General features: G+C 41.4%; 1 protein-coding gene across 3 annotated transcripts in view; it reads left to right on the forward strand.

The window, feature by feature from the left end:
* Positions 1-25608, forward strand: part of RGS6 (regulator of G protein signaling 6) — a 218941-nt gene that overhangs the window by 144024 nt on the left and 49309 nt on the right. For 2 of the 3 annotated variants that reach the window (XM_031051949.1, XM_034062377.1), the window contains exon 1: positions 22046-22134. In XM_031051949.1, the coding sequence (XP_030907809.1) occupies positions 22131-22134 (4 nt within the window). In that variant the 5' untranslated portion in view covers positions 22046-22130. Of the gene's footprint in view, positions 1-5861; positions 5962-22045; positions 22135-25608 lie in introns of those variants that run through there. The other variant, XM_034062378.1, reaches the window with a different exon arrangement.

A 25608-nucleotide genomic window follows, 5' to 3' on the forward strand; every position in this document is an offset into this window, starting at 1 on the left:
GTCTTGCATTAGAAAGATTAGTTGACTAGAATTCAAAGCGAAATTGGGAGTGTGGGAGCTAACCCCCAAAAGGCACTAGCCAAATCAAAGCTGCTGAGCTAAACTCTTACTTTTGGCACCTGCCAGTTCAAGCAGTTTGTGTAATGTTATTTCAAATGGCAGCTGGGTCACAGCTTTGCTCCTGGGCATTCCTGAGGCTGGATTCACCCTGGTACCCTGACTGTGGTGGGAGCAGCAAGGTGTCCCAAAGTGCATGCCCACATGGGAACAGGCATAGAAAGGAGCTCTGGCACATCACATATAGTTTATTCCTTTTGCAGTGGTCGCTGGGCAGGCTGCAGTAGGCATGTCTGCTCCACTCCTCAATCATCACTGTATGAGCAGTCTGGAGACCTTTGGAGTTTTACATTCAGTGCAGTGATGCAACAGAAAAGAAAATCTCTGCTGTTTCCATGGCAACTTGTGCGTCGGGCCCTGGCTGGAGCAAGGCAGCAGGATGCTGCCAGTCCCACAGCCAGTGACTTCAGTAAAAGCTTGTCAAAAGAAAGCACACGCTCTCATGCTTCTCCCAAGCCTCTCTTGGTTATTCACATAAGGGACTGTAATGAATACATTACATAAGTGCAGCACTAGATTTCCTATTATAATTTCATGTTTCAACCCATGATGCTTCTTTGTTTTGATTCAGCCTTCTAAGTGCAATACTAATTGCAAAGCACTTCAGGATTATCCATTCAAATCTTGATGAGGATGGCATGGTCATAAGGAGCTAGTACTAAGTGACTGGTGACCTGTATGAAATGGTCTGAGAGGCACAGTGCTGTCACTAGCAGACAGATGCCAACAGCCCAGATGCTGTCAGCACCAGTGACTTCCTCAGCAGCCCTGTTTAGGGGAGAGGGACAGAATTTCTTCCTTTCTTCACCCCCAAAGTGGTTCTTCCAATTCAGATTGCACAATGAGAAACTGTTTATAGATTATTCCACCCTAGATTTCCTGGCTGAATCAATCTGTGTGCTGATTTGCATCTGTGTTTGCCTACTTCATAAATTGCACAAACCCCACCTCTATTCAGTACACGTTGTATATCGGTAACGACATAACTTCTTACACCAAAATACGCCTTGAATCACACCTCAATGGTGATTCTATGGGCATTTGGTTTCAATTGAACCGCTTTATTTGAAATTCACATCATCTTCCCTGGATATACTTTCCTACAGTTGTAGCTTAATACTTCTGCTACAGAGCAAAGTAAACATTTGGTCTAATTTGCAGCTAACCTAAGAAGAATTCTAATTAGAGCAGTCGTGCTCTAAGTGGTACAAGATCTCTGAAACTGATTACATGCTTATATGTGACATCTTTACCATAACTATAGAAAGCACAAGCAAAAAAATGCATTCCTCTGCTCACAAGAAACCTCTGTGAGGCTGTAAAATGCAGCAGAGTTCCAACCATTTGCTACTTCAATTACAGTTGCACAATCAGTAAATAAGAGTTCACTTTTAGTATCTTACACAGCTTTATAACATGCCCAAATAGCTTCCTCTTAAGCAATTATAGCTTACGTAGATTTTGAGCTCTCTGGGAGTTGTCTGTCAAAATGTTTTTAATGAAAATTTGAGTTTTCATAACATTGACGCACTGATGTCTTTTACTTCTGACTGTTGACATTGACAGGCTAAAAAGCTTGATTTTTGGGAAGCGAGAAAATTGCATTAGTTGAGCTTATTTGGAGAATCTCTGTTTGCTGAATTAATTTGCTAAGCTTTGTTTTTCTGCTGAATATTAAACCCTATTTTCCAACTGTGCATATACTGCCTGAGGGGAATAACTCCCACTCTCTTTTTCCATGACTACGTTTTCTTATAACACAGCCCAGGCCTGAGTGAGGGGGGCTGTGCAGAGCTGATACCGTAGGCTGTGCTAGGGGAAGCATAGTCTGGTCAAAAAGCTGCTGCCTTGTACTCCCCATACTCTGGTGTTGCACCTCAGCAGCTGAATGAGAAGTGTCACAGCTTTTTCCTAAGCATTGTTTTGCTTAATTCAGTTGATGTGGTGAAACCTGTCTTTCCAAGTGATGACTTGCTGAGTAGCTAGAGCTTCACAAAGTATCTAGATTAGCAGCAGTATGCAATTGTGAGTGCCTTGGTAGTTGTGCTTTCACTCCTACCCTCTTATTCACAACAGAGATATAAAAATATCTCTAAAGCATGTTACCAGTTTCAAGGTGACATTATTAGCTCTGTTTTACCCTCCCACTAAACATCTGAAGAACATAATTGTTGTTTTCTCTCTCCCCTGAAACAAACTTAAGCATGAGGGAGCTGTGTGGTATACTCTGCCTTTATCTGCAATAAGCTCTGAAGTTTAAAGCAACACAGATAAAAGCTCCATTGGGAAGAGGACAAGTTCCATTGGTGTCCCTGCCCTCATCTGTTGTTGGGAGTTACTCATGTGGGAAGCAGCCAAATGGCCCCGCCAGCTGATGCATCAGTGCTTTGCCGTGATTTTTGTTGCTGCTGTTGGGACTGTGAAAGGTTGTCAAAGACAGGGAGCGTATCTTCCACAGTTGTGTAACATCCACTGTCCAAGGTACTCCAAGTCCCTCTCTGACACCTTTAAATTAAGTTTCACTGCCTCTGTGTGATTTGGTATTATCTCCATTATAGAAGAGGGGAGACTTGGACAGAGACAGATGAAGCTGTTTGCTGAAGGTCACACAGCAATTCTCTGGTGGTGCTGCTCCACTGCTCTCCAGCACTGCTTCAGAAGCAAGGTTGTTCTTTCTCCCTCGAGGGTGCTGAAGGGAGGTATATTAGCCCTTTTTTTTCCCCAGCCTTCTCTTTCTGCACTTATCAGAGTGAAATTTTCTGGTCTAGTGAAGAGAATTGGCTTCAGACATTTTGTGGAATTAACCTTCCTTGTCTGTGTGTCCGTGGGGCTGTGTGGCGAAAGTCGGCACGTAGAGCCACAGACATGCTGGTAGCATCAGAGAGCTTTGCCAGGGGTGCTTATGGGACTCGCAGGGAATAGCAAGGTGAGGAATGGCCTGGTTTAGCCTTGTATTTCAGTCAAGTATAAGATAAAATTTATATATAATTTTTGTCCTCATGCTAGCTGAAAACAGACTGATCCTTTCCTCCGTGTACCATCCAGCTCCACCTATGTTCATGAGTGCTCTCATCTGGGGTGAAGAAGATGCTTGGCATCACACAGAGCTGTTTATACAACCTTGTATGTGTAACGCTGGCACTGATGAGTGATGTTCAGAGACTCTCCAGCCACAGGTTAGCTGCTCACAGGAATGCCCAAGTGTAGGGTACCTGCTACAAATAATCAGGCAGGAACCTGGTGTATACTTGATGCCTTCACCTTCTACAGACCAGTAAAAATAATGATAATGGAAAAGAAAGTCTAATGAATACCAGCATCCCATACATGTGTTAAATCCCCAACACATTTTGTGTAACAGAGTATGTTGGTAAACTCTCATAAATTACCTGCTGTAGGGTTCTTTCTCCTCTGATAACATAGCCCTGAAGCCAAAAGCCCTTTACCCCACTTTCAATGTACTGAAAAGTGAAATAAAATCATCCTGGACAAATGTAGGGAGTAGAGCTGTCAGCAACTAGTCAGGAGAAAAGGCAGATCTAGTTTGTTAGGCATACGTTACACTGTGTAGCTAACAGTGACAGCAGATACATAAATTGCTTTGGCTTTCTCAGGCACATATTGACCCAGAATCTACAGAGAGGGAAGAGTAACAGTTCCCCTCACTGATGCAAAAGAAGACCAGATTGAAATAGCAGTGACTGCCATAAAAAAAAACCCCAACATTTTGTGTTCTTACTATGACTCCTGTTGGGCAGAAGTTAGTTCATCAAAGCTTGCTTATTTGGGAGTGAGAAAATATGAGGAATGCTTAGTTTTATTAGTTCCTGACTCCTAGCCTGATGAAATGAACTACCCAAGGACTCTTATTCCCTGCCTGCTAGATAGGGAAACCTAAAAGATATTTAATCAAATATGCAGAAAGTGAAGGGTGAATCATTTGCAGTGAAGTGTCTAACTCTTTAAAGTTAAGATGAAAAGCTTTGATGAAAGTGACCTTTGTACACTGTGTTCCCTCTTTACTTTTCTCAGCACTTGAAGCTCTAATAATCACTTTTTTCAGCTTTGTCACTATATTACTTATGTCATGAAACATTTCCATACCTAGCCAGAAATTTGGGTGGTAATATCTGCAAACATTGAGTGGAAGCAGAGCACAAAGGCTGGTAGAAAGGGTCAGATCTTCTCTTTTTAGTGGACTGATTGGCAAATAACCTTGCATACGGTTCAGGTAAAGAGGAAGATGTGGTATTAATTTTCATAGTGTTTGGGTTGGAGAAAAAGTAGAATTATTCTTATCACAAGTTAACTGTAGGTACTGAGCTCTCATGTAATTTATTGAATATCTCAGGATATTTTCATCTTTGTGACTTCATTCCTACTGAGAATTTGTTCAGGACATGTGTTAACTTAAAAATAACATGTAAACAAGGTGCGAACAGATCAGTTAAGTGATAGCCTGAGGTTAAAAACACAGTGATCAAATTCAGTGTCTGAAGTTGGCAGAGAGATTGCCTTACCACTCTGGGAAGGCTTGAAATTAAACTTGTTTTGAAATGTAGGTGTTAAGTTTGTGGAAAAACTCACTTGCACATCTCTAAACAAAGCTGACTTTCCAGATTTGAAGAGAGCTCATTAAGCTCTCAGCCTGCCTTTACAAGAGGGGCTGTGCTCGTACCACACAATCTTTCTTGCTGAGGTTGTGTTTTGTAGGATATGAGGAAAAAATCTTCATCTAAAATCAGAGCTGTACTCCCTGTCTGGCTGCCATTGGCCTCTGCTCCCTATCACTAGCAGTGGGCAGGGCTGTACTGTCAACTGCACAAGCTAACAGAGCCAACAGTTCTGCGTTTATTTTTGTTGGGCTTTTGAGACCTTACTAACTTGAAGGAAGTTTTTGGAGATACCAGCTTTCTTACGTTCAGCTGTGCTTATGTTCAGCTATTTGCTCTCCCTGGCTTTGCCTGCAAGCAAATGCAGGGGGAGTAGCCTCAAAAGGAGCAAAGATCCCTTCCCAGTTTAGAGTAAATGGAAGGAAGATTAAGCTCCTTCCCCCAGTAATCAGATCATCTGATTGCTATGGCTTTTGAAGATGATGGTATGTTTTTCTGTATCTGATGGATTATGTGTGTGCATGTGAAGTAAATGTTAACTTCATTGTGAAAATGTAACTAGATTTTCTCTATGATAGTTTTACCTTTGGTTGTTTACTTTGATGACCACAGATCATACATCCAAGCCTACAGCATGAGGCAGTGGCAATCATTCTGAAGTTGTCTTATACTCTTCTCAAGCCATAGGCTGTTGGTAACTGTTTGTGACCCTTTGGAAAGTGGAAGGTCTCCAAAGGTCACAGCAGCAAGGATTCAAATGACTGTGGGATAAGAGGGGGGAAGAGTACTGGATGGGAGCTCCTTAGGCTGGTTGCTAAGAGTATAACCCAATCCACATGTGGACCAAACAACAACTTTCTGTCACCCCAAGCAGCAAAAAAAAGCACAAGTGCAATTGGATTGTCAGTTTCCAACTGACATTTTCCAAGCTTGTCTATGTTGTCTTGTGGTTTCTGGTCTCAGGGTTTAAATGTAGGAGGCAACAGCTGTGTCTCTAGGTCTGTGTGTGTGCAGTAGCACACATGGTATATTTAAGCCCATCTTACCAGCAGGGCTCCAAAGCACTCATAGTATATAAGTATTGCAGTCACCATTTTGCATAAAACACTAAGTCTTCCTTCCTTTTGACAGATTGAAGACATCATTACGAGGATGCAGGATGACAAAACAGGTGGAGTTCCCATCCGCACTGTCAAGAGCTTTCTGTCCAAAATCCCCAGCGTTGTCACCGGTAAGGACCCTGGGTAGCAGCAAAGAGAGCTCAAGCTGGTACTTGCTGCCTCTAAGCAAAATACTAAAGCCACAAAAACAAAAAAAAGAATGTAAGGAAAAAAATGCCCCTCTCTGCTTATTTTCCTGCTTGTCACTGTTACATGGTTCAGTGTTGAACCAAGATTTCTTAATTCTGTTTAAACAAGCAAGCATTTATATTTTAGGGGTGCGTTATTGAAAAATGTTACATTGCTTTTGTGGCTATCACAGTATCACCAGTCAGAGGAATTCACTGTTATGGGGATAGGACAATATCAGAGAAGAGAAAGAAAGAATATCATACCCAGGTATTCTTACTGGACTTCAAGTACAGGTAGAGGAATTTTATGCAGGCATGCTGCTTTATTAAAGCCGTATGTACAAAAGTGCAGATGGTGCAGAAACTGTGAGTCAGAGTATAAAACTGTTTCAACACGTGTTTCCAGGCAGAGTATCATCCAGTGCAATAAAGAACTCTGCCACTGATAAATGAGGAGTTTATTTGGAGTGATGTAAATTGCTTGGAGGATTTGTACTTTGGTTTCTGGCACCTGTTTTCACTAATTTAATACTAGTATTCACTACAGTAGCACAAAACTACTGGTTTCCCTCTCTTTACCAGTAGGCTGTTGTCCAGTATGAGATACTTTGTGGCTTATAATTTATCATGATGTGTATCTCTGTAAATATGACTTTTTTTTGTCCTCGGAGTCTCTTTCCAAATCAGGCAAGATCCACACATTGAGCCTGGTTTGGGAAGTTTCCCCTCCTATTTCTCTGTGACTGTGACTGTGGCAGTAAAATTCAGATAATCACTAAAAATGCAGAAGTTGTGTTGCTGCACATATATAGCACATCAGTAACAGAGAAGACTGACAGTTCAAAGTTCTTGCTCTTGGGGTCTTTATACTGTTGTAAAATAATTGAGCAATATCTGTTGTCAATGGGAATTCTGGCAGTGCAGCTGGTATCAAGCAGTAGAACATATCTGAGCTGATGCACTTCAAAAATACCTTTACAGTGAAAATGGTTGTATTAGGCAGAGTTTGAGTGAATCAGGAGTGTGGATTGGTATCCTTGCATCAGAAAAAATGTCCTACAAGAAGGGAATACAAATCTACAGAATTCTTGAGGATAGGCAGGGAATATGGAAATTCAAATGAAGTTTCTACTTAACTGAGGTTTAGGATAGTTAATCCCATTTTATTGAGCAACAGGCTCTTCTGTCTAAAACTGATGTGACTGGTGACTAAGTGTACGTGGCAGTTGCAGGATTAGGATTTTACAGTGTAAAAGAAACATGAATCTAGACTGAGGTGTGAAAATTGTGTTATTAAATTGTTACGAAATTATGGCTGGATCAGGCATGAACTAACTGTTCTTGAAGGTTCCTGGGGAAAATAACCACTTATCTGATTTTATAACTCATTCTATAAGCTCAAGTCTGTAATACACAGGCTGAATGTTTTAAGATTAACTCATCTAAATCAGGTTTCTGATATTCCTGTTAATATTCATAGCGTTTCTTAAGCAGTTGATCTAGTCATCAAGTCACCACCCATTACTCAAAAGAAAAAGGAAACAGGTGACTTCACAGCATCTTTAAACAGATTATACTTATCCTTCAGTACCATTCTGGTTGACAGCTCCCTGGTGTGATGGAAACTGCCCCCTTGCACTCTGTTCTTCTGGAACAATAGCTGCTGTTGCAACATCTTTAAATGGCTGGTTTATACAGCACAGGGAACAGTAAAAAGATGAAGATAAAATAAGAACAAAGCCTCCCTTCAAATCTCACAGGAAATTCTCAGATTTGGAAGGGAACAAGCTTCGTATCATTCCCTTCAGGTGATTTGAAGGCAGCTCCCTTGTGATACACAAGGCGGCAAATAAAGCCTCTGAGTTTGAGAAGTATGGGGAAATAATGACTCAGCTGAGAGCCCAGAGTTTTTTTCGTTTTCTCATTTCTCATTTCTCCTTTCAGATGCATAGATTTGCCTATTTGTATACCAAAACCAAAAGAAATTTATATATTTCAGTACTTGTGATAAATGTATAAACAGCTGGAGCACTTGAAGAGGCAGAAGCACCTATGTTTAGGCAGAAGCTGAGGACACTGGGTTTGTTCAGTATGGAGGAGGGAAAGCTGAAAGGAATGAAAGGGTATGGAGAAAGCACAGTCAAAGCCTTTCTCGGGAGTGCATGGTGGAAGCATGAAAGACAATGTACACATGCTGCAGGAAAAGAAATCCCGACTAGTCTAGGAAGAAAATTGTTTATAGTCAGAGCAGCTGAGCATGGGCCTGGTGGCCTGCAGAGGCTATGGAACCAGCATATGGAGCTGTTCAGAAAGCCCTGAAAGCAGCTGAACTGAGCAATCTGACCTCACTGCGCAGTTAACCTTGTTTTGGATGGAGGTTAGACTAGATGACCTCTAGAGAATCCTTCCAACTTGAATTATTCTTAGGATCATTGTATATTCAATTTTAGTGCTCATCTAATTTCACTCAGTATCATGAACACAAGAGAAGAGATTGTATTTTTCAGAAACTTTGGATGCCCTCTTGCAAAGAGACTGATTTCTAGACTCTGGCATTTTCAGACAGTTTTCTACCTGAAAAATGGAACAGCAACACTGAAATGTGATTTACTTGGCAGGCTCACAGTGACTGTGATTAACAGGGGTTCATTTTTGCTTGACACTTCTATTGTAATTGCTTCTCACACTGGAGAAATATAAGACCTTAAGAAAAAGAAACATTACAGCAGCACCTTGGTGCTCTAAACAAGCAGCTCTGTTTATAGTACAGCAATGTGGGTGTTTGATTTAAAGTTTGAATACCAGGGAAAGAACCACTCATCTGATTTGCTTTCATCTCTCCTGATGCCTAAGGTGTGAATGAGGCATTGAGTAACACAAGGAAAGGAGCCTCCAGGATTTATCATTAATGGTCCTCTCCTGACAAGAGGAATCTGTGAAAAAGATGAAAAAACCTTTTTGAATGTATGCTAAGTCCATGTGGGGATGCTGTGCCAAAGGCATATTTTAATCTTCATTACAAGTAGATTTGTGTATCCTCTTACCTGGTTTTGGCTCAAAGTCAGTCAGTCAAAGGAGGACACAGCTCCCTATTATCTTCTTGGTTAAGTCCCCAGTTTTATGAACAAGCCACATAGAATAAAAGTAAGATGAAACCAGCCTGCATAACATCTGTGTGCTTGTATCTGACATTTTCCAATGGTAAGTTTAGAGTATGGAATGAAAAACTGACTGAGGGCAGGTATTGAGTAGTGTTGTGATCTATGTCCAGATTAGACTGTCAGCCACTGCATATGGTGGCAGTTGCTGCAGTAAATGAAGTTGCACTTCTAGTGAGAAAACAATTTCCTCAGTAATTATATTGTTCCTGCAATTTTCTATTTTTCCCAGTCATCAGTCTGTTTAAGAACATCTCATTGCACTAACAAGCAACATAACTGGCTTTCTAATAATCTCTTTGATTTCCATACAATTGCAACTTAAAATTAACTTCTTGTTTGGTTGGAGGACCAAATATGTATTCTTTCTGCTCCCACTGATTCAGACTTGATCCTATGCAACATTGCCAAAACAAGTCAGCAAGAAGTCAGCGCTGCAACAGCTGAGCTTTCCGGTGCAGAAAGCCTCCTTTATGCTTCCCAGTCTGCCCCCAAACTCATTCCAAGTTTATCCTTGTACTCTGTTGAGTTGATACCCCTCTTTCCAGCAGTAGTCCCCTAGCTGGGATCTCAGTCATGCCCTTAACACTTACTCCAGGACTCCCTTGTCTTCTTGCTCACCTCCTCAAGCAGAAAAGCCTCCTTTATGCTTCCCAGTCTGCCCCCAAACTCATTCCAAGTTTATCCTTGTACTCTGTTGAGTTGATACCCCTCTTTCCAGCAGTAGTCCCCTAGCTGGGATCTTAGTCATGCCCTTAACACTTACTCCAGGACTCCCTTGTCTTCTTGCTCACCTCCTCAAGCTGCCTGTGTGGCTGTGCTGGATAGATGAGTGATGTCCCTACTGTACTGCCTTGCTTCAAGTGCTGCCATGCAAGCTTTGTACACACAGTCCTGCCAATGCGTTTCACTCCTGACCTGCATGTCTGTCTTATTTAAGTCCTGGACCACTCTGAGCCAAAAGTACCAGTATTACTGAAATATGCCAGATGGCCTGTTGTTGCTTGAAGCTCATGATCTAAACCAAGTTTAAACTGCCATGTGTCTCTGTCTGAAGAAGCCAGCATGTGTCTTGGCAAGGGCCTATGGCATTGTCCCAGAACACATCAGAATGTCACTCAAAGATGCTGGAGTTTGAAAATCCCATAGAATTGGGAAAGGGAGACTTCATTACTGATAGTGTTCCCTGGCAGCGTAGTTCAGGACAAAATTTCTGCTAAAGAACTTCATGCAACCATTGCAAAATGAGCTCCTGTGGTGCTACTCTGAGGGTATTTATTGCCTTTTCCCTTCAGAGCAGCTCAAGCACATCTCATCTAGACACGGCAGCCAGAAGCATGAGAGAGAAGAGTTCCTTGCATCCAGGGTATGAAAGGTCCCTGTTCAGAGGAACTGTCTGAAGAAAGAGGTCATGATATGGGGAGCAGGACCAGCACTGGCAATGCTGGCAAGAGCCAGCACCTGTCATCTAGCAGGGCCTGGAGAGCAAGCTGTGAGGCTGAGCGCTTGGCCACAATGTTCGCTTTTATTAATGCTTTTGCAGTGGTAGAACTTGCCTTGCTGCCTTACAGGAACTACTTTTGTTGTGTCCAAGAAACTCCATAGGCTGGCTGCAAATGGATTTGGGCTCCTCTGGGCCATCTGTCCAGCTGCTTACATCTCCTGACTGTAGCATTTTAACCAGAGGAATGTGCCTGATACAGATTTCCCTCAATATTTAGGTAGTTTCATTCTCAGTTTAAACCACTCATACCTGGATCTGGGACAGCACCAGTCTCTGAACCTGAACAGATAAGACTTTTGTCAAAAATGGTGTCTGGGTCTGAACTTCTAGGCCAGGTCTATCTATCTTCTTTTATTTGTTGTGTCATGCCTCTGCAGTTTTGTTTTGAAATGTGGTACTGAGTCTGCTTCAGACAAAGTTACTAGAGGTAGATAGTCTCAGAACTAAACCAAGGGCAATTTTTTGCTAAACATGAATGAGCCTATGTAGTTAAAACAAGCAAAACAAGGAGGAGGGACACCAAACAAACCAAACAAAAAAGAAACAGCAAACAAAAAACCCACACAAAAACTTCAGCAAAACTTGAATCAATATCCTGACTAATTTGGGGTATTTGCTGATTTGTAAATGATAGAAAGAACATGTTTATGGGTTAAAATTGGCATATATGTATGTCTATAATGTTGCATGGTTTTGCAAATTTATGTACAGCAGATGCTACACAGTAAATTCTGCACTTGTGCAGTTGCGTGGTGGAACCTGGCTTGCAAACACTGGTCAAGCATGAAATCCACTTATTTCTCATAAGAAAATGAATTGCTCTGAGCAAATTCCATTGAAACTAATTCAAGTCAAGACTGGGCTTCTTCATCGCAACTTCTATTTCCTTCTTTTACTCATCTCTTCTTAAAATTGCACCCAGTGGAAATGTAATCCAACCATCCCTCCTTCAGAAGGCTGATATACCTTTTAAGCTAGTATTTCAAAGCTGCTGTGAATGACATAGCATTAGATATGTCAGCTCTCACACAAGTAATGCATCCCTTGCAATTCTTTTTTTTCCTGTAGATTTCTCTTAAACTCTCTATTCTTGTGCCAAAAGCCAAATTAACCCAGTTAAGAAGCCAAAGAGTTATGCTGTCTACATCCACAGCTCCCTCCTCCTTCCCTTTTTTTTTCTTTAACTGCATTCAGCTTCCTACCTTTCAAAGGATGAGAGGGATGGAGAAGAGAAAGACAAAAGTTAGCTGCCTGAAGTGTAGCAATTCTTTGCCTGTTGTTAAGATGCAAGTTACGACTTTGTGGAGCAAAAGTTGAAAGGATTTGATTTTTTCAGAAGACAAGGGAGATAGCTGATTAATTGACTAGGATCTAGTTGTCAAATAAATTATGAGGAAGTAACCAAAATTTGTATTTTAGAGTGTCTATTCAATATACCTCTGCATCTGCATGTGTGTACACTTAAAGACACGTAAAGAACATACAGTTTTTCTTAAGGATAAGCCTGAGAGCGGTAGGAATGCTGGAACTAAATAAGGACAGGCTTCTGCATTTGGAAGTGCTATGCAGAATGAGTGCTGCTAGTGTTTGTGCGTCACTGCCCTCTGCTGCAATCAAGCTACAGTTCAGTCTGTGCAGCTTTTCATCACAAGCTGTGCTAGGTTTGTACTGTGTGTTCCAACTCCAGTGGTTTGTGTGGGGCATTTTGTGTACAGCTCTTTATATAGTAGTGGTCCTCCCTACCTGTGTGGCATGAACCTATCCCAGTTATTTGGATATGTGTGATTTAACAGCTACTCTGAGCTTTGAGAAGAAAGGTGGGTTTCATAGCTGGTTGTTGATGCCACTTCTCTGTGTCTCCTTCCTAATTCTCCATTCTCTTTGGGGCTACTCATCTCTGCGTAAGTGTGCTTATACATCACATGAAAGCTTGTACATCCTTTAAACATGTGTGCACACATTATGTAATAAATCCTAAATGTTTAAATGAAATGAGGTATCACTTAGAGTTAGCAAAACTAGATGGTTTTTGTAACCATGTACTTTCATATGACGGCATTTAAAGTAGTCATTCCTGCAGTGGAAAAGCACATCACAGCAGTGGATGCATTAAAATTTGGCTTAGGCCACTGTAGAACACTTATGAAGCACCTTCTGAAGCCTTAGCATTCAGTCAGTAAAATAACCTCTGAAGTGCTGTCTAAAAGCCCTGAATATTATGAGGAATTTAATTTTCTTACATTAGAATTGCAGAGGTCCTTCCTGGTCCTGCTTGTTCTTGCTGGATTTGAGTCTCTGCATCTGTCAATTGAAGCTGTGATAAATCAGGAGCTTAAATATTCATGCTATGTGGGTATTCCTGTGAGCAATAAAAATACAATGAAAAATAACCAAAATCACCAAAGATAAGTGATGTTGTCAAAAGGGAAAGTAAAACCAAGAAGACCTTCCAGCCGCCTAGGCAGAAGTTAGAACAACACAAAATTATGATTTCTCTTATTGGAGAATCTGAGCATGAAAATTACTGGCCTGGAAGGCACTAAGTGAAAGCTATGAGCCTGGAACAAAGCAGGTCTATTAAAACTGTTGGGTTTGGTTTTGTTTTGTTCTTCCCAAGAATTGCTTGCAGGCCTTTCCAATATTCCAGTTGAGACTAAAAGCTGGAATAGAGACAGATTTGATGATAAATTACCTGCTGAACTCCAGTATTTAGATGAATTAGTAATTCAGCCACAATAACTAAAAAATTTTACATATTAAGAACATTCTTGATGCTGACTGCAGTTTTATTCTGAAACAGAGCATTTAGCTGAATGAATATTGTGGCTAATGAATAAAGCATTAAAAAGAAAAGTCAACAGTATTTCAATGCCTGTAGAAATTCGTAGGAATGAATGATTAATGCTTTTCTGCATTCATCTTGCTATCTTCAAAAGCGCAGCAGTATTACAGAAGTTTGTTTCCAGATCTGAATGGCACAGCAAAAGAGCAGAGACTAATTATAAGTACTGTGTGGCTTTCATTTTTGGATGTGAGTGTTGAGCAGACTGCACTTGAGCTGCAATACTTCTCTTGTCTTCACTTCATAGCAACCTGTGAGTTGTATGGTGAAGGATCTACCAACACAGTTTTGGCTTTTTCACACCTCTTGCTTTGTTTCTTCCCTGCCTCCAACATTGATGTGGGCTTCCAAGCCTCAGATACACCATGTAGCAGCTTTCCTCCCACTGCGCCCAAAAAGCCATGTAGCCACCAAGATGTATGTGGAGATCTGACTCTTTAGACAAACAATTTTTATCTTGAGGTACTGCAAAAGCAGTGATAAGTAAGTGCCCAATGTTAACCAATATCAATGTGAAAGAGCAAATCCTTGAATCTGTTGCTTTAATTTCATGCCATTCCAGCCAATAGAAAAATAAACCCCTCTTCCTATTTGGTGAATACATCTGCCTCATTATTCCATGTATATATTCTGTTCATTCTTATCGATTGTTCTTTGGCTTTTTAATGAAAGTAATTTTAAGGGTGGTATTTACTGAGTAGATTCTTACTTGCATTTTAATTAAAGGGCCTATATTGCAAAACACAAGTTTGTTTAATTTCCTGTGCTGTTCTAATGAAATGCACAAGTTAACTCTAGTAATTGTAAATACACATTCATGAACTAGTAACTGTAAATCCTGTAAATCCAGTCTCATTGTTGTGGTTTAAGTCCAGCTGGCAACCCAGAACCATGCAGCCGCTCGCTCACTCAACCCCACCTCCTCCCCATGCTCCCGGAGGGATGGGGAGGAGAATTGAAAGAATGTAACTCCCACGGGTTGAGATAAGAGCAGTCCAGTAACTAAGGTACAACACAAATCACTGCTGCTACCACCAATAATAATAATTATAAGGGAAATAACAAGGGAAGAGAATACAACCACTCACCGCCCACCAACCGATACCCAGCCCAATTCGAGCAGTGTTCTAGCCCTTCTGGGTAACTTCCCCCAGTTTATATTCTGGTCATGACGTGCTGTGGTATGGAATACCTCTTTGGCTAGCCTGGGTCAGGTGTCCTGTCTCTACTTCCTCCTGGCTTCCCCTCCTCCCTGGCAGAGCATGAGACTCCGAGTGTCCTTGGTCAGAGTAAACATTCCTGAGCAACAACTAAAAACATTGGAGTTATCAGCACTGTTCCCAGGCTGAAAGTCAAAACCACAGCACTGCACCAGCTACTAAGAAAGAGTAAAAATGACTGCTATTGTTGAACCCAGGACATTCATGAATTATTTTCTAGTCTTTTACACATATATTAGGTTTGATAGGTAAATGATTCTTCCATGTATGATATATCTCAGTTACAACATTGAAGTAACCCTTAATGTAACTGTTGGGGGTGGGGTGAAGAAGAAAGAGTTGGTTTTGGTTTTTTACTTTAAATAGTAGTAAGAATTACATTGTGCACCAGCTGATCTTTACAGAAATAAATAGCACACCAGTCAAATCACTGGTGCTCAAAGCTGCACTGGGGACAGTTAGACTGAATCTCCAGAAGAAACTGGAGCTGAGGGAGGCTGGAACAGTGCTGGAGCAAACTATTACTTGGTTTGCATGGATACACTGAATGGTTGATGAATAACTTGGTTTATTCTGTCTGCTCCAGTAGAAACACTCAGTTCTTTGGTCTGTTAAGTATTTGTACTATGTAGCACCTGAGAGCGCCATACATTTGGCTTTAGAACGTTCTGTCAGAAATGGCAAACAGGAAAATGAAAACGCTTCCAGGCTCTCCAGGCATATCCTTTATTACAAATAATGCACGTTCATGTGTTTTCTTTAACTTTTTTTTTTTCCTGTGTGGAGAAATCTCTCAAAATCACATGCTGGTTTCCCATGGATTTGTTTTGAGTATGGTGCAAATCGATGAGCTTGGATATTTTTGATTTGATGTATGATTCACTACCACATGCAGGGAAGAAAATTATATTTTGGTCCTGCCAAGAAATAAAACTAAGCAATTAGATCTTCATTCAGTTAACTCCCATTTGATGGTTGCATGCTTTGCAAGAGTCTCAGCATCCCCCTGAATTACACCGTCACTTGCAGAATAAGAATTTTCTCCATGCAGACATCACAGTATGGCCAGGACTGCAGATTACATTCTACCTAGAAATGAATAATAAAACGTGCACGAAGCTTTGAGAAGTTGGTTAATGTAACATGCTAATTATACTAGCAAGAAAAAAACCAAAACAAACAACAAAGCATGGATTGATAAGAAAGGTAATGCATGTGTGTAGGGTTTATATCCAGTTATTGCAGGGGTGAAGGGGAGGGAGGCTTTGTTGTATTGCATAGAAAATCTTACTCTGTTGGGTTTGTACCTATTTTTATTGTAGATAGGATTGCATCTTCTCCCTTACCTCTTGTTTTTTTTTTTTATGGAAACTTGATTGCTTGCCTATTGGTGCCAGAAACATTGTCAGATTCACCTGAGTGAATAATTTTTGATGTCTGTTTCTTGTTTGATATTCTTACCTTTGCCCTAAGTATTCAGTATCTTTATTCCTATTTCTTGAACAAAACCCACACTTTTTTGCAAATTAGATATTTGCTATATTTCCAGAATTATTTTGTTAAATGCTGTCTATGTTTTTTCTTCTACCACAGGCACATTGATAGGTGAGCTTTCTAAGGGAACAGTAGTAGCGACAGAAAAGAAATAAAGGTTACTGTATTCTGATAAAATTTCAATCACAAGGCTATTCAAGACTGTTGTTACTGAAAGTAATGAGTTGGACACCTGACCCAGGCTAGCCAAAGAGGTATTCCATACCACATTTATTTCTTTTGTCAAGTAGAAAAAGCAATCAGAAGACTGAATCTTTTAAAACTTGATTTATAGTTTTGCATTGTAGCATCTTTTATTTATCATTTACGTCATTGATACTTGGATATTGCATTATGTTTGTTTGGTTGGTTTGTTTTATGTAGGAAGAGCTTATTTTATTGCTCCAAAGAGTGCTGGGTCCTCCACACAGTGGCTTGCTTTCTTGGAGAGCTAGAAGAGGCACATTTGCCTTGAAGCTGAAAATACACAGCTTGAAACTGTATTAAGAAACAAACAAAAGAAAAACAAACACACTAAACCCACCACTCATAAAATGAGCTTGTCAGTGTGCCACCTTTTACTGATTTAAGAAACTTGCATGCCATAACTTTGGTGTGTCTGGGCACTATGTTGTGCTCAGAGGAGGCTTAGACAGCCAGTTGTGTGCCCAGCAATAAATAACAAGGTGGAAAGGCTCACAAGTCTTGTGTGTCCTCAAACTGTTGTAAGCACAACACACGCTCTCTTGAGGAGAGGACTGATTGTGGATGGGGAGAGGAGGGATAGAGGCTTCTGCCTGTTGCACTGACCTGTGCAGCACTAGGTTGTGGTGGTCCTTTGGTTAGGTCTGCTTACATACTTGCTTCCCTGCCTCAAATCCTGTTTGCAACTCTATATCTTATAGGCAAGTATCCAATTTTAAAAGTGCCTCACATAAAAAAAAAATCTGCTGTAACCTTTAAAGAAGTTGCTGTCACTTATAAAGTAGTAATATGCCCAAAAGTTGTTCCTTGTTTCTGGTCTGACTTCATCCAGATCACCTGCTAGTATTGAACCTAGCATTATGTTTCAAGTGAAGGTATCTGTTTTCCCCAAAACAATATTAAGCCACTGCAGTGAAATAGCAACTTCACTTTCTGTTTGTGAACTTTTAGTAAATTGTGTCTCTGAAAGTGTGTCTGACTACAGAGCGCTTCTCCCAGGCCTTTAATTTCTCTTTCACGTTTTCCTTGGACTCTTTCTGAAGTTTTTAACAACCTGTTGGAACAGTGAGCACCAGAACCATTAACTGCTGTGCTACTGCCAAGTGTAGGGGGTAGTGTAACCTCCCCGATCCTGCTCCACAGCTATCTTCCCCCTCAGACGTGGAGCACTCCACTGACCAGTCATGGTACTAATTTGCCTACTGGGTGCAAGTTCCCAGCAGGAAGATGCCTATCAAGGAAGGGTCTGGTAAGTGCTGTATCTTTGTTCTTATTCATGCTATATATAAGCAAACTAATGAGTTTCCATGTTTTATGTATTATGCTAGCATATCTCAGCACCATCTCTGTCAATGACTTCCAGTTTGTATGTTCTCTGTTCAGCTTTTTGCTTCTGTTGTCAGCAAGGGTCCTTGAGCATCAAGGTAAAAAGCATGCCTAGTCTACAAACGTTATTTTGTGTCTTGGCTACAATAAGAAAGCACACTGGTACATTACACTCTTTCTTTGGAGACTGTTCTTCCCCATTAACTTGTACGGGTTGTCCTGTGGGGACTGTCTCACTCATTCAGATAACTGAAGATCTCTGTGGGTTCCCCTTATTTTTGTACAAGACAGCTGAGCAGACATCCATGAGTGTATTCCTCTTCTGTATTTGGATACTTTTATTTAAAACCACAAAGGAACAATTTCTCTGCCCTGGTGGAGAACAGCATGAGGAAAAAAAATACAGCTAGAGCTTTTTTTCTTGCAGAGTGCTGTATTTTAAGAAAATTTTGACTAAGCATAGTTAGCTTTCACAGAGACATTCTTAATTAATGTGTTGTTACCTGATATTGTTAATCCTTTTGGTGGCCTGGAACTTGGCTGCAGATGCTTGCTCTATATGTGAACATAAACAAATTCAAGTGTTTAGGTTTTGCAGATTCCTCCATGTTCCACAGTTTTCTTTCCTTAAGTGCTTTCTGGGAATTCAGGAGCCCATTAGGCTGAGGCGTTCGAGGCAGAAGGGTTATCATAGTCAGCATCACAGAGGGCAAGCATTCTCTTTTCAGCTCCTCAGTCCTTATGACTGGTTGCTGGCTCAAAGCCAGTTGGCTGGAAATGGACACAGAGCCTTGAACTCCTACCTCTCTATGCTGGGGGAAGCTCTCTGGCATCCTTGACACCCCCTTGAAGCTCACAGGTGAGTCTCTTTGCCTTATTTTCTGTAATGCTGCTCTCTCTGGCAGCTTTCCTGGCAAATTTGTCAGGATTGTGACATTAAAGCTGGGGAAGAGTGAGGATATCAGAACAGTATCTAATGCAATCAGAGCGATAAACTGCCTCTTGCAGCCTCTCCAGTGTATTCAGTCAGCCTGTTTCTTGAGGCCTGTGGAAGTCAGATTGGAGCACAACTTCTAATTAGGTATCTGGGTCATGTTTGACACACTCTTCGTTTCAGCATTGACGTTTCTGTGCTCCTACTTAGCTCTAAATTTGCCAGCTGTTTTCCTTAAATAATTCCACCTTCCATTAAAGGATTGTGCATCTGACGTAATTACACCCACAGTAGCGTGAGGGCAGCCATAGAGACATGGAGGTAGAAACAGCTTGGAGTTTTCCACCAGTCTTGGCATTCTTCAATTGAATCATGTAAAATTTGGGTTTCTATCTCTGCTGTGACAAACTTCTTTAGCTCTGGTGAGCTCTCATTCATACATCTAGATTCTGTCAGTTTAGGCACAGCTCTGGAAGGAGCTGTCCTCTGTGCCACTGAGTCCTCTGGTCCTTGTCTGTCAACTATTTAATCTAGAAATGTCAACACTAAATTCCATTTCATTGCCTATCTTCAGCAATTAAAGGATTTGTTACTAGTTTGGATAGATTCAGGGATAGGTTGCAGGAATTTTCTTCGAAACGGTCTCAGGCCACAGAGCATTTTCTGAAACAGAGACATTACGTGAGATAAAACAGTACCAATGCTAGAGAAGCAGATTGAGAGCACTGCAAAATCACTCTGGTGGCTGGCGTGCAGACTATGAGACTAAGAAAAAGCCCTCTTTACATATGCGATTTCAGGATGGAGGTTTCTCAATCTGTGACTGCTGTTGTTAAAGTGGGTTTGCTCTATTAGGGCCCATGCTGTCAAAAGAAAAGGTCTTGACATCTGATTTTGTCACGCCCCACTCATCTTTCCTGGGATTCCTGGGCTAGTCTGTTCATGGAAAAGGGGTTGTCTGTGTTAGAGACAGTTTGTTAGAGACTTGTGTCTGTGTACTGCAGTAGGTGCCTTACTAGCACATTTAAAAAAATAATTCATTTTTAAAATGAAGAAATCCTGCTGCTCCTCCTTCTAGATCACCCTTCAGTCCCAGTCTGCTCTTTTTGCATTGTGTGTGGTATGTCCCCCAGTCAGCAGGTTCTGTGCAGCCTCATCTACTGTGGTCTGCTTAAAGCCCACAATCATTTCATTCTGCACATGATACTATTAACCCCCACCACCTACTCGTGTCATTTTCTTCCAGATTCACGCTTTCTTCTCTGCCATCTCTTGTGCTTGGAGAAGCCCCTCGCAACCTGCATAAAAGCAGGTACACTGATGATAATCAAAGGGGTGCTTTCAGAAAGCCTCTGTGTGTGTTTTGAGTGCCTTTCATTTCCAGGAATGAAAACCTGGAATTAACCACCTTAACTCACTAGTGAAGCAGTTAAGTCAGACACAAGAAGCTGAGCACCTTGCCTGTAGTTTTGTATGGGCTTTCTGTCTCTTACAGTGCTAAACAGTGCAGCTTGACAGCAACCTCTGAGGTTTTATTATATCCATTCATGAATTAGTGAAGACAAAAGTGTGACTTGCCCGGCATTAGACACAAAGGCTGTAGTGAAAGGTGTAGTGAAGGAGACCTAGGTACAAGTCTGTCCCTTTTCTTGTTATGGCTGTGAGAAGGATGGAGACATGGCAAGCAGGGTCCTAAGCAGATTAAAAATCCCCATGTCTCAGGCTTTAGAGAAGATGTGCTCTTATGTGTAGCATGACAGTGCATAGGAAGGGGAGCTTGAGGGTATATAAGGAAGGCTGTAAAGCCATTGCATCTTGATTATTATGGTCACCTGCAATGACATGTTTTCACTTCAGGCTACCTCTAGGTAATGGAGATCATACATACGGACCTGGAGGTTTGCCCTGTAAAACAGTAGGGGTGTCCTTTGCAGGTGGTAATGAGAGAGATGGATTAATATGCTGCCCCAGTGCGACATAAAACTGACAGCAGGTTTGTGTCATGTCTGCATGGGTCTGTTGAGCCACCTTGCTGGCTTTGCTAAATTAAAGGAAGGTAGCATCTGCTCTTCAGCTGTGTCACTTGGCAGTGCCTGATCAGCCCGACTGAGACTCTAAGTCTGTTTCTGCCTCTGCTAAAGGAGGGAGTTACAAAGTTCATCCTGTCTTGTCCCATTGCATAGCAAGCTTTATTGCATTGGGATTTTGTCTGGGGTTGACATCCTTTATAATCAAAAGATGTAACAAATCTATCTAGGGGCAATTCTCAAAGCATAAATGGTTATTTATTAGGCTGCCATGGCCCAGTGCTAATTCAAGAGAAATGTCCATGGCTATGTATTCAGGGAGATGAAGGGATGCAATTTATAGAGAAGAAGAAGAGCAGCAGGCAAGGAGGTGCATTGTTTTGCTCTCAGAATTACTACTTTACCATACCAAATTACAAACACCATACTAATACCCAACAATTTAGTTTCATAAAAGGGAGCATTCTAAATCAGCATAATCATATTATTACTCTAAACTAGGTTTAAGACAAAAATGTGCATTTAATAACCAGATGATAAATTGAAGATATCTTAATGGAAAAAAAAAAAATCTAGGTGAATCTAAGCCAACTGGGGACCTGCTTATCTCTGTTCCTGATAGCTGCTGATTATCCTTCCTGAAAAAAAGGATAAAAGCCCTATTTGTTGTTGCTATTGATCAACTTTTCTTATGTTATTTTAAATACTAAGAATGCAATTAAGCACCATTGACAGTATGGCTGTTTTCATTGGCATGTGCTTTGGCAGGGATGTTGTAGCTTTGTATGGAGCTCTTGGTCTCCTCAGGATGGAATTTATTAATGATCAAACTGGTCTATATTTATAGGTAGTTATATTCTTCCCTAATACTAGAACTTAGCCCAACCTTGCCCAACTCTTGCCCAGCCAAGTACAGCTTGGTGTGGTGACAGGTCAAACCATTCATGGTGCTAGATAGGCAGCTCTGGTGCTATGGAGTTGCTAGACAGGATTACACCAAAAGACTGCAGGCAGCTAACTTCCTGACCCCACTCTGTGAGCCTCAGAAGTGTAAGAGTTGGAAGAATAATTAGCAGGTAGAAGTGCCCATGACCTCCCATGACCCACATCCCTGTGCTGCCTCTGATGACAGTCCAACAGTGTAGGCACTATTTCTCCCACAGACAGCAATTTGGGTGATCTAGAACCTCCTGTGCAAGGGAGTTCCCCAGGGTGGGAACCTTACTTAAACCGCTCATGAGTGCCATGTGGCCCAAAAGGCATAAGCTGGCCATGTCTGCAAGTAGTGTTTCAGATGGGCATTACCAGCAGCTGTCTTGTTCCTGAGCACCTGCAAACACTTGAGAACTTTCATTGTTGCCATGGGTAAGCTTGCTGTAGGCTTTTCTGCTTTGCTGTCACTGCTTTGCTTCCTGGACTTGATTGCATATCCTGAATCAGTCAGTTTTCTGCAAACTTACATCTGAAATCATCGTGGAATAAGCACATCCTTGCTATTCTGTGTTTACATTTCAAGTGATGGGAAAATCTGTTCTCCTTTGGTTTCTCTGTCTAGATTGGGGGGCAGAGTTCTGTCTTTCATGGGCTGAAGTGAGAGCAGAATAATTTTGCCATGTTAAAATCAGTATATTGTACTGATTTTTTGTACAATGTTGAAATTTTGTGCCTTTTTTTTCTTTTTGGTCTGTTGATGGTTACTCATGAGATACACAGTTACTAGGGAGAGGCCACAAATTTGTTGGCCTTTCTTGTATTTTTCTGGAGGCTTCTGTGATGTCCATTTTGACTGAGGTATCATAGCAGGTTGACCCAGGTTGGAGGTGAGATACCCACCAAAGCTGCTCTATCACTCCCACTCCTCAGCTGGACAGGAGAGAAGATGTGCAACAAAAGGCTCGTGGGTCAAGATAAGGACAGGGAGATTGCTTGCCTAGTAGCATCACAGGTGAAATACTCTGGACTTGGGGCAATTAGTTTAATTTATTACTAATCAAATCAGAGAAGGATAATGAGACAGTACCAAGCAAATACTGAGTACTATCCTGTAATGATAAAGTTACTTTATTGGGATCTTGATTTCAAATTTGCGTGGCCTTGTAGACTGATGATATTTGTGCAAGACAGTCTGTGAGTAAGCTGTCGAAAGGATGTAAATATTGCCCTTTCAGTTTGTTCTCTCGGGTCAGAAACAATATTCTGAGCTACCTGCCTTAGGACCTATTGTGGTTTGTTCTGGGCATAATGCTAGCAAGATTTGCAAAGCACTGGCAGGTTTCAGACTGTGAAAATAAAACCAAAAATGAGCATTTACAGAGGAAAGACTCTGCACAGGAGGGTAATACTGAGGAACTCCATTGGCAGGAATTAGTACTCATGGTGTCCAACACACTATGTGTACATGTGTTCATCACACCATGAAGTTGTATGATGGTTTATGTTTTCAATTTATTGTAATTTATTTTTGCATACCTACCATTGCTTTCATCATCTATGTTCTTCATCCTTGTGACTGTTTTTAACAAGCCTATACTCTTGCTCCTTATATGTTTTCTTCATGCACTTCTACTCTCTTTCTGTTGTAACTGCAGGGGTGGAACAACCTGAGCAGATGGAGGAGAAAGTGCAAATCTGTGGATCTGTACTTGCCTTTGTACATGCAGGATAAACTAAAGCTAATCAGTGTGAAAAGGCTGAGAAGTTTATTTCAGAATGAATCACTAAGTTGGACAGAATCTACTGAGCTGTGAGATACCATGTTTGTAAATATTGACCAACCAAGCTTCTGACTGGCTTCAGTAGAATTGTGACAGTGGCATTAGCAGTGAAGTTGATATAAAACCCACAGCGAGGGACGAGGAGGCACAGCCAGCACTGGTGGGGTGGTGTGATTGCAATTGGCTGAAGAAAATTTGCAGGTTTTGACCAAGGAATATGAAGTATTGCCACAGGGTTATTCTACACATCACCAGGGGAAGGAGGAGGAAAGACAGAATAGAAGAAGTTGGCTTTCCTACAATATTTTATCTCAGAAAATATTTTTTCTCAAAATTTCTTTCAGGATTGCTTGAGTGTGTGCTGATCCATGGCTTGCAATTTAACTCTTTAAGGAAAAACACAGAAAAATTGCAGTTGTTGGCACTTTCCTTGGTAATGCCAAGTGGCCAAGAGGAGGTATGCTCCCAGTCTCTGTGAGGTTGCTACAGGGAGTTTTGGCGTAGGGGTAGTCTGGCAGAATTTTTGCAGGTTTCCTCCCTGTGCTTTGCTTTTAGCTGGAGCCATAGGTATTGTCTCTCTCTTACCCTTTTTGTCAGTAAATATTGATAATAAAGTGTGCAGCTGATGGGGCTAAGTAAGGGAAGAACGGTCAATGCTAGCTGACTTTTAAAAATAGCATGTGAGCCTTTATAATTTCTAAATTATACTTAATTTTGTGGTTGAGATATCTAGCCTGGGAGTCCTGAGAGGTGATGAGGTTGGAACTAGATGATCTTAAGGTCCTTTCCAACTCTACCTGTTCTATGATTCTATGATCACAGAAGATAGTTCTTTTCCAGTTCTTTTCCAGTACCACTCTTGGTCTGGGACTTGGTAATCGTATGTTTTGCTGGAAAACACAAGGCCACTTGGCATGCCTTTCCTATGTCAGAGTTGATTTACTTTGTGATTCATTTATTTTTATATGACCTTTGGAAAAGTATTTTGTATTGAGATCTGTGTAATATTTATAACTGTGATACCTGTAGTCAGTATAATTATATTTAGCATGTATGATGATTAACTCAGTGATACTGAGTTTCCTTGCTTTTGTACAGTGGGATTTCTGGTCCCACACCTTCCAAACTTCACTTGCATGCTTGTTCTTGCAGTAGGGACCACACAATGAGCAATCCGGCAAATTACTCTCTAACCTGTGCTCCTGAGGAAGGAGTGCATTTCTGAGATCCATAGAAAAGATTCCCTTCATTTCCCCAGTGATATACATTTATATCAGAAGTGAATATGTTTATAAAAGGCAAGGTCTATATCACAGTGAACAGCTTTTGGCATTCCCACTTGGTCTCACAAGAACTTCCATGTATGCCTGACTTCATTCTGGGAGAGGGCTTGTAAGCTTGTTGCACTGGGACAGATGCTGCTGGGCAGCTCTCCTGGGTTGGCAGTGGAGTGACCGGAGCTCCATACCCACCCTGTTACCATCTCTCATTTCATAGAATCAACTGCATTAGAATCATAGACTCAACTAGTTCTCGGGCATTACTGGTGCGAGATGCTGATGACTCACTAAGGGAGAAAAGCTGTATCACACATCTGAGTGTTCCTCATGAGCGTGTGGTCCTGAGATGAGAGTGAGAAATAAACATAAAATAAATAAGGCCTTTCCTTCCTCTGCCTTTCCAAGCCTGTTTTCAGATACAACCTGGTAGTGTGACCTGTTGTATTTTACTGTGATACTGCAATTCTGCATGTTGAAGTATTCTGGAAGTGTTGAAAGCCAGGTTGGATGGGGCTTTGAGCAACCTGGTCTAGTGGAAGGTGCCCCTGCCCATGGCAGGGGGTTGGAACTGGATGATCTTTAAGGGCTCTTCCAACCCAGATAACTCCCATGATTTCCTGGGACCTTTTCATCCCACATCTTATATACACTGTGAGTAACTTCAGCTGAGATGGTGTCCCCCTCTCTGCTGTGTTTCTCCCGGGGCCGGGGGAGGACGGTGCCTGGTCGTTTCCCCCAGAAGCACCTTAATTAGTGGCACCTTAAGATCACTTCGGGCTCTGTCGGATTCCACAGCGGCCTTGCCTCCCCCTTGCACCGCCCGGTAAGCTGCCGTCCAGCGGGTT

The sequence above is a fragment of the Melopsittacus undulatus genome, chromosome 4 (genome assembly GCF_012275295.1).
Source record: "Melopsittacus undulatus isolate bMelUnd1 chromosome 4, bMelUnd1.mat.Z, whole genome shotgun sequence".
NCBI classification, from domain to species: Eukaryota; Metazoa; Chordata; class Aves; order Psittaciformes; family Psittaculidae; genus Melopsittacus; species Melopsittacus undulatus.